The sequence below is a fragment of the Manis javanica genome, chromosome X (genome assembly GCF_040802235.1).
Source record: "Manis javanica isolate MJ-LG chromosome X, MJ_LKY, whole genome shotgun sequence".
NCBI classification, from domain to species: Eukaryota; Metazoa; Chordata; class Mammalia; order Pholidota; family Manidae; genus Manis; species Manis javanica.
This window is the reverse complement of record NC_133174.1, coordinates 106,620,634-106,630,409: the sequence shown is the minus strand read 5'-3', so window position 1 is coordinate 106,630,409 and position 9,776 is coordinate 106,620,634. Positions and strand designations below refer to the sequence as shown.

General features: G+C 50.5%; 1 protein-coding gene across 6 annotated transcripts in view; it reads left to right on the top strand.

Moving 5' to 3' along the window:
* Nucleotides 1–1,862: 1,862 nt before the first annotated feature.
* The window catches only part of SEPTIN6 (septin 6), a 70,111-nt gene continuing 62,197 nt past the window's right edge, over nucleotides 1,863–9,776 (top strand). For 4 of the 6 annotated variants that reach the window (XR_012127271.1, XM_037016915.2, XM_073227395.1 and 1 more), the window contains exon 1: nucleotides 1,863–2,295. Coding sequence is in view for 5 of the 6 variants with exons in the window: in XM_037016915.2 (XP_036872810.1) it covers nucleotides 2,266–2,295 (30 nt within the window). In the remaining variant the exon portion in view is untranslated. The remainder of the gene's footprint in view (nucleotides 2,296–9,776) is intronic. The other 2 variants (XM_073227396.1, XM_073227397.1) reach the window with 1 other exon arrangement.

Here is a 9,776-nt window from a genome sequence, read left to right as displayed (position 1 = left end):
ACTGCCCAGGCCCCCTGTCCGGATCAGAGCCAGTGACCTTGGGCCCTTCCCTGTCTGCCAGGCATGACCCTTTGCCAGGGAATACTTGCCTCGCTCAGAGACACACAGCCTGGAAGCAGCCAGTCACCTCTGACTCCCCGCCCCCATCCAGTCCGGGCCAAATCTTACAGCAGTTCTTCATATACAGTCCTGGCAAGTTGCTGCTATCCCAGTCCAGTCCCTGGTGCCTGTCCCAGTGCCCTGGCCGGCCTCTGTCTGTCCCTGCCACCACCACCTGTCCTGTGGGCCTGCGCTGTCTACAGAACGCCCCTGGTCTCCGATTGTTCCACGCTCTTTCTGCCCATCCTGGGTCTCCAGCACAATGATGAATGCACAGTGGGCACCCCCAATACTTTTCATGACTGTCCCTGCCATTACACCCTCCTTGTGTCCCTTCTTTCATCCGTTACCTGGCCTCCCAAACCCAATTCCACTGCCCTCCTGTTCAGGAAACAACTAATTGGGCGCTACCTAAATACCAGGCCCCGTGCCAGGCACTGGGGATGCATTTTGCAGACTCCTTGTTCTCAGGATGCTCACTACATATACAGAGCTCCTTGAGACAATGAGAAGCACTGTCCCGGCTGGTGGAATCAAGTGCAAGGGAAGCCCTTCATGCAGCCACCCCATTTCTGTGTCTTTCCCCACTAGCTAGGCCTGGGTCTCTGAATCGGGTCCCTTTTCCCTCTTTCTCCAGTTCCTGTTTTTCTTCTTTCCTCTCTCCTCCCTTCCCCTCAGCTACTCAGCCTAGGGGCTAATGCGGGTCCATCTCCCACGCCCCACCCCGCCCCTTGCAGGTCAGCTTCCGCCCATAGGCCTGTCCCATCCCCCTCACCGCCCGCTGCGATCCGGGTTTCCACTGGAGGCTCTGGGTCCTTCTCTGACACCAAGGCTCCTTCCTTTTGAGGAGTGAAGTAGAGTGTCCCTTCTGCTCCGGCCTCCAGCACTCCAAATCTGCCCAGGTTCGCCAGTCACAGGAAGCTAGCCAGGGGCCAACCTCGGGGAGAGGGGCTGGGAGCGCTAGGACCGGATAGGGGGAGAGGTGCGGACGGCAAGGGAGAGGACCCGCGGCGGCAGGTGGCCAGGAGGAAAAGGAAAGCAGGGGGGCAGAGCCTCTTCGTTTGGAGGTTCTCCCCTCGGCACACCGCCGGCCGCCTAGGCCCGGGCTGACCCGAAGTTAAGGGGAAATCGGGGGGGGCGGGGACCGACCCACCCGAGGCCTCACCGAGTCACTCCCCACTATCCCGCTCGACCGAGCTGGGGGCCTTCAACCCCAAGATCCTCTTCTGAGACTCCCAGGCGGTCCAGGCACTGAGGCGGGTGGGTTGTCTGAGCCTCCGCTCAAACGCTGAGCGTCCTGGGTTTGGGGGGAGAGGGGGCGTGGGGCCTGTCTGTATTAAGTACCCAGTGGTGGTGAGCTCAGCTCCATGAAATTACAGCCCACAACGCCCGCGGCTTGGAAACTCCAGGACAGAAGGGGTGTCTCAGGACAGCGGGCCTTGGACTCCGCATGTCACAAGCTCGGTTGGGAGGCCGCAGTGCGGCTCCCCCTAACCGCCCCCTTTTCCAAGCTCCACTGCGAGCGGCAGGTGCCGCACCCGGCCTCAGCAGCCCTCCGGGGCCACGTGGGATGGGAGGAGGTGTGGTGGGGCAGCGAGGCTCCAGCGGCGGGCGCTCGCATCCAAGCACCCTTAGATCTCGGTGGACAGGAGAGAAAGAGGGGTACAGGGGGTTGGGAGGAGTGAGAGGAGGGCTGTGAGCGGGAGGAGGAGGGGCGGGGACTCCCTTCCAACCACCGGGTCTAGGGACTCTGGGATATAAGGCGAGAGCAGGGTGGTGTTACAATTCAGCAGAGGTCGGGACGTACCACAGAGCCCAGTGGCGTGGGGGTGGGGGGCAGAGGATGTGGTCACCGAGGGGTGCCCCCGCCCCCCTTCGCAAAGGCCTCTGGCAGAGGTGGCAGGAAGGACAGGAACTCGATTTGTAGGAGGGGAAAGCGGCACGTTAAATCGACCCCTACCCCTACCCCATTTCCGAGGGGGTGGGCGATAGAGGAGAGGTCGGGGTTGGAGCTGCAGCGCAGGGGCCCCTCCCTTGCACCTCCCCCCACCGGACTTGGTCGCGCCCGAAGTGTAACACTCTCTTTGTCGGAGGAGCTCTGCTGTTTCTTGTGCAGTACCTCCGGTTGTGGAGGCGCTGGTGTCAGCCCTGGCGGACGCAGGAACGATGTCAGCGACCGACATAGCTCGCCAGGTGGTGAGTGCGGGACTTGGGTGCCAGCGCCCGGGCTGGGGGACTGGGAAGGGCCGAGGAGTCCTGGCTGCCGCCACAACCACCGGGAGGAGGACAGTGGGCAGCATCTAATAACCAAGCCGCAGCGGGACTTCTGCTCCCGGGGTCAGCGGCTCAGTCCCCCAGGCTGTTCCTGAGATCCGTGGTGGCGGACGGGTCGGGGGACCGGGCCAAGGCTGCGGGCCCACGGCTGAACTTGGATTGCCCAAGAACTGCCGTCAGCGTCGCCACCTCCCTGGCAGCAGCTGCGGCCGCGCTGCTGGGGCGTTGCCGAATGAATGGCCGCACGAGCCGCCGAGCCCTCCGGGTCCTTAGCACCCCTTCCTGGCCTCCTCGGTCCGCCGGGCTGTGCACAGCTGACCCGGACCTCGTCAGGAAGAGGGGCGTGGGGCTGGGGTTGGCCCGGGGCAGGAGGCGCTGAGTGGTGAGGGAGGCGGGGAGGTGACTGGCTGGGGTAGGGCTTCTCCATATGCATTACATATGTGACTGCGTCTGTACGAGTGTGTGTGTATTACTGTGTGCGTATGACTGCACACGCTCGCTCTCGTGCCTCCCCGAGCAGGCGGCGGAGGCCGGGTTGTCTGTGACCCTAGATGTGTCCGCCTGTTACTCTGAGTGTGTTCACCTCCACGGTGTGTGTTCGTGTGTCCGGACGCCTGTCTGTCTGCTTGCGCTGTCTCTGGGTCCCGTTTGAGCGCCTGTGTGGGGTGCAGTTCGCTGGCCTCTAGAGAGCTAGCCGCTTATTTTGGCGTGTTTCTGACCACCTGACCCGGGGTTTGCGGGCCTCTGGGGTCTGTCTCCAGTGCGTGTTCAGTGTAACTGGGCTTGTGTGCCAAAACCTGTGGAGCTGGCTTCTTTCTATGGGGACTCAGGAAAATAAGTGTGAGGCTTGCAAAAGCGGTGCGGTCTCTCTTTTTGCTGGCAACCGACTGTGGAAAAAAAAAAGTCTTCATTTAAAGAACTGAAGTTTTCCAGCCTGGAATGTGCAGAGAAATCATACTGAAGTGACCTGCAGCTTATATTTGTTGTTTTTAGACCAGAAGTTTGGTTGCGAAGGAGCAAAGGGAGGGGATGATATTATTTGGGGGAACAACCTAGCCAGTTCTATTCATCCATGGATATCTGGGATTTTAAGGAGCCTATGGTTACCAGCACGCTGAGGTGAGGAAAGAGAGTGAAGTAGAGGTAGGTCAAATCCTGTAACACTAAGTAACTACTTGGTGAAAATCTCTGGATCACACACATACAGAATGTTTTTAAACCTTGTTGCTTATTTATTTAGGGAAACAGTCCATGCAAAGCAATTCCAGTGCAAAAATAAATTGCCTCTAGATTTTGGTGTAGTTGAAATTGATTTGTTTTAAAAATCTGAATCCAGAATCTGGTAGTATTTTCTCTACAGTATGTGTATGAATTAATGCACCCTCTTTACCCCTGTTTAGATGGATAGAGTGATTTCTTTTGATCCCTACCCCCTACAAACACCAGCCTGAAGCTCATTATGCAGTCACAGTGTGGAAGGACCAGAAGTAGATAGGAGACATTGCTCTTTGATAATGGAATTTGAGAGAATGATCTTCTCCCCAAGACTGGCACAGTGTTATAAAGGTTCCCAGAGTGCTTTTCTGCTCCACTTTACCTGCATTTTAGAGATGGCATGGCAGAAGTAGAGGAATTAGTCTCCTGGCTTACATTTGTTCCATCCTTAGTGTACCAAAAAGTCTGCTAATGATTATTCTTGTAAGCTAATTAATTTGCATAGACCTGTTCATATTCTCCCACCAGTCTTCCTTGCCTGGATTAGGATTGCAGAGCAGATGTTACAAAGGGCAACATTCCAGGTTATGTTTCACCTCAGGCACAACTCTGGGCAACCCAGAGATCCCTTTTGCTCTGCAGAGGGGGATTGTGTGGGGCATGGGGGTGGGGGAGGTTTAGGACCACTTGGTTTGCTTTGCACCATTCCAGTTTGCTCTGGTTGGCCTTGACCTACTGTACAATGAAGAGCATATACTCCATAATAATGAAGCAAAACTGAAGGAACAACACAGCAGCAGACTAAGAGACTCCAAGAAGGGACTAGTGGTTACCAAAGAGGAAGGGTGTCAGAGGGTGGGTGGGAAGGGAGGAAGAAGGGGATTGAGGGGTATTATGTTTAGTACACATGGTGTGGGGGACCACAGGGAGAACAGTGTAGCACAGAGAAGGCACATAGTGGATCTGTGGCATCTTGCTTCACTGATGGACAGTGACTGCATTGGAGTATGGGTGGGGACTTGATAATATGTGTAAATGTAGTAACCACATTGTTTTTCATGTGAAACCTTCGTAAGAGTGTATATCAATCACACCTTAATAAAAAATTTTAAAAAAAAGAACATATCGTACTCCAGATTCTGAAGCTGAAAGAGCAGCCCAGGCTCTTGAGACCTTGTTATCATGATAAATGGATTTCTGGGAAAACTGACATCACTTTCCAGGGCCCCCTCCCCCAGCCGGTGAAGCTCTTGTTTACGTGTCATTTGTTTCTCTGCTCTCCTTTGTGAGTGTGAGAAGTTATAATTCACCAGTGGAAGATGAAATTAACTCAGGAGACCTTGGATGTCTGGTTTCTGCTTGTTTCTGCCAAGGAACATGTATCTAGGGTTTGGGAAGAGAAGACTGGAGAATAAACCTAAGTAGCCTAGCTTAAGAGCTCTTTTTAATGAGCTCTGAGACATGGTGTCATGCAAATACTGCCCTGGTATGTGTATGTGAGAGAGATGTCCTTTCCAGAGTCAGTTGAGGGTCACTCTGGCTAGTAAGGTAACATCATTAGTTGCTGCGTAGGACCTTAATTGGGCATGCATGCAACTTGGAAGTTCAGCTATTGTGTATATAATACAATCCCATCTCATTTGGATGAACACCACAAAGATTCTGTAAGACAAAACTCTCCATTGTGTTGACAAATGTTTATTTGATAGACTTATAAGTATCCAGCACTATGACCTGCCCTGGTCAAAAAAAAATGTAGTAGACATAGTTCCTGGCTTTTAAGCTTACTGTCTAGTTGGAGAGACAAAGTGTGGGCCCTGTGTAATAATTAAGAATTACAGAAGATTCTTGGGATGTTCTCACCCCAACCTCTGACTGTGAGGCCTCGGCTGCTATTAATATGTACTCTGAGAGGTTATGTAACTTTCCCAAGGTAACCTAGCAAGGCATGTTTCAGGCAACAGAGGCCACATCTCCTGGCTCTTATACTGAGCTGTTTCTTTCAGTGAGGCATTTTGGGGTCCAAACTCCAAGTGCCGGCCCGTAGAAAGAATGGCTCATTGATTCTGGCTTGAACCAGTCCCACGATGTGGACAATGATGCTTTCCTCTAGTGGCAACCATGGAATGGTCTTTCTCCCTACTGAAAGAGCTTGCAGGGGCTAACTCTGCCCTAGCTGGGGTTGGCCTGGTGCAGCTGCCCCAGGGCAACTGCCAGCATGTGGGGACAGACTTGCCTCTGCACTCTGGTCTTGCTGTTATCAAATGGCAGTTACCCTTGATTCCCCTCAAAGCTCCCTGCCTCATCCATCTCCACCACCTCACACCAGAAGTCATATTGTACCCCAAGCAAGGAGAGCAAAGGCCCAGTATGCACCCTACCTCCACTAGGGACAAAGCACAGAAGAAAATTAGCATCACTCCAAATAGTGAAAGTTCTTGAATCTAAGTTGAGGGTGTATGGGTGATCAATACTGTTTTCCAACTGTGTGTTTAAGACTTTTCAAAATACAAAGTTGGGGGAAAAATATAATGCCCTCCCTCAAATGCATATGGCCCCATCCCTCAGGGAGTTTAAAATCTCGTATGTAAGCAGACACAATAACTATGTAATTATTGTGATAAGTGCTGCCCAGCATAGCTCATTACAGGGGGACCTAATCCAGCAGTGGATGGGGGTGGTGGGTGACAAAGGCTTCTTGAGAGCTTTGACTAGGAAAGGTGTAGGTGTGAGGTTGGGTGAGATCTCACTTCTGCTACTGGGCTGGGAACATTTCATTTGTTAATTCACGCACATTTATTTTCATTCACATCTTCAACGTGTTTACTGGGCAGCAACTCTGCAAGGCTCTGTGCCAGGTGCGGGATTACAGTGGTGGACCCGGCACACAGGACTCTGTCCTAACAGAGCATCCAGAGGAGAGGCAGGAATAAGCCTTGTTGCCTCCGAGCTGGAAATTTGAGCGTTAGTGGTGTTCTTATTACAAAACTGCATTACCGCTGAGTGATTTGTCTCTATAGTATAATGAGATTTTGATCTCCAGATGCATAGCATTTACTTTGTGGTGTCTCTGCTGTAAATTTTCTATTCATTGCTGGCTTTGTTACCCAGCACAGCCCCTGCCTTTGTGTGCTGTCAGAAAGCAAACCCATTGCATTAGCCCAAGCAAAATTAATTAGAAAAATAAGTCCCTTAGAAAAAGGTATTCCAAAACTAAATAGGACTGATTTCTGGATTTGCCTGGGTCTCTGGATTATCAGATCGGTGGTTTTGGATTAGTGTGAACAATTGAGAAGGGCTTTTAGTTGCAGGTACCTTAAAACCACATTCAAGAAAGAAAGAAAAGAAAAAAAGCAAGAATGCCATGGAAAGTAACATGTCTTACGATCTCAGAATGTTTCCATCTGTGTGATTTCATTTTTTCCAACAGCTTCCTGGAAAAGTGTTATTGTCCTCTTCATTTTATGGGTACATGGAGGCCAGGTGACTTAGTCCAAAACCTTACCGCACAGTTCAGCAGATGAAACAATGAAACAACTACCAGATGACAGAGATTCATGAAAACAAAACAAACCTCTGGCCTTTTCATGATGTTTCTAAGAAAGAAAAATCCTGCCAAGTTCCCTCTTCCCCCTCTTTGCTGTGTCGCTCCTCTCCCCTCCCCCCCCCCCGCAACCCTCCTGCCCCCAGTACACTCATGAGGGTCAGAGAAGCATCAGCTTGGGTGCCTTGAAGATGCTGATGTTAAAGATTCTCAACTTAGATCCCAGATAGCACAGTCATGGGTTATGTGTGGGTTTTCTTTTTTTTTTTCTTCCCATATTGCTTCAAGTAAAAAGTCTTCGAGCCACCAGCCATGTAATGATGGATTATTTAAAGTAACAACTGGTGGGGGGGTGGGCACAGAATAAATTGGAAACACAGACCCTTCCTCCTTGGTTTGGCAGGAGGAGGCTTCTCCTGCTGGGATTTGAAACCCTGGGTTTCTCTGCTGCCTGCACAGAGGAAGGAGGCCACATGCTCAGGAGGGTGAGAAATAACGTTACCCTCTTCTCCAGTGTCTTCTCATTCATTAGAGGCAGCCATCTGCTGAATTATGCAGCGTGCTCTCAGCTGGCTCTGGAGTTGGGTCATCCGTTCCACTCAAAAGTGACTGGGGAAAGATTTACAGGCCTTCTCAGGGACACTCAGGGCTCAGGTTTTTCCTGCCTGGGCCCTCTGTGACCCCACATGAAGGCCCTGGGGTAACAGGAGCAGTACTCACTGATGAGGTGTGAGGTGGTATTTAGTTTCCTTTCATAGCAGAGCCCCCAGCTCTGAACACTGGTGCTGAGGCAGGAACTAGGTTTTTTTCAGATCCACTTTAAATGAGACCAGATGGAGGCAGAGGCAAATTCAGGCTCCCTAGAGGACAGTTGGGCATTCATCCAAAGGCCTGCTAGTAAACCTTTTTTCTTTCTCTTTAAAAAAAAAAGAACACAGATTAGCAATAACAATGGCCAGAACACCTAGAAAGCTGTTTAAATAGTCTAGCTTGAAGGGAAGTGTCTGGCATTTGTGGGAAAGTTGACTCACCCTGAGCAGGAATTGCCCTGGCCAAGGGTGGAGATATTTTACCTAGAATCTGGCTTGTAGGGTTAGGTAGCCCGGGCCTCTTCAGCAGAGCTAGGCAGCTGGTCAGTCTGAGGTGTACGCTGCTGTCAGAAGCAAGGAGGAGATGGGGAGAGAAGGCAGACGAGGTGCCCAAGTCCCTCCTTGGCATCCACTGTCTCAGTTGCCTTCCATGGGCCAGAGCCACCTTGTGATCCAGCACACGGGCTTCTGGGTTGAGGTCTGTGAACCCTTCTACTTCTGGCTAGCCTCAAGCCACAAGCCTAATGGCCCAGAATTTTCACAGCATAAGGAAATATATCTGCTACCTGAGCCAGCTTTTCTGTTTGAGAGTGGTAGGGGCTTGACAGGGCACTGCATGCTAGCACCACTCCCTACAACACTAAAGCACTCTAACTCGGGAAGTCACTTCCTCTCTCTCAGTCTCTGTTTCCCCTTTTGGAAAGCTAGCGGGTTGGATTAAGTGATCCTTTAAGGACATTTCCAGCTCTAACATTGTCTGGTTCTTGTTTCCTTGTTCTCCAGCTTATTATTCTGTTAGGTTCTTGCCTGCTTCTGCTTCCGAGTGAGGTGGCAGAATTTAGCTCCACCTTTTCCCTGCTTTGACTCTTTGAGCTGGGTGGGGAAAGAGTTGTTGAGAAGGCAAGTCTCTGCTTTTAGCTCAGCAGGGTCTCTGTAAGTGGAATAGAAACACTATTTTCTACCTTTGGATATTGTCTGTCCTTGTAGGTGTATGTAGCTATTGTCTTCATTTAAAAGTACATGGCAGCTGAATTTCTGTCTATGGAATCCCATTCAAAATGCACCAGGAAAGCTGGCTATTTGATGGAAGCCTGCTGTGAATCCTTTTGTAGAATGAGAAGTCTCTCTAGAATTGATCTGGTATATTAAGATCCAGAGTTTCATTTATTGGATTTGCCAGAAATGGGCCTATTCCCTATACGGTGAGGATGGTCTCCCTTGTGATACCCTAAGCTGCTTCCCTACTGAAGCACATTCCTGGGGCCCCTAAGGGGTGCTTTTGCAAGCATTGTTTCTCCTTGGCCAGGTCCCCCCGTTTCTCTTTTCCAGTTCTGGGTATTGCTACTACTCTTAGCCTGGCTTGAACCGCACAAGAGAAATCCTGACATTTGGTCTGGAGGCACACTGGGAGGGACTTTTTTAACCTCTGGGAATTTATCAGGGATTTTGTGGTTCTTATATCTGATAATACAGTGGTGTCGCCTCTCTTGACAACACTGGAGGCAGCTGATAGGGCCATCATCCACTGACCGTTTTGTCAAGACTTTTTGCTACATGTTTCAGGATGTGTGATTTGACTTCTGGTTCATATGGATCTTCATAATAATAAGTTATACTATATAATAATAAGTCATGTATATATAATAATAATGCTATAATGAGAGTAATGGGGCTTCATTGTATTATTGGTACAATAAATGTTTTATATACAATAAAACTGCCTGAGAGCTAAGTACCTAACTGAATTTTCTGATTATCTCTATGTACAGCACCTTTTTGGTTGTAGTTGAAGATTTTGCTGAAATATCTGAGGCTACTTTCCTGCCTAGGAAAGT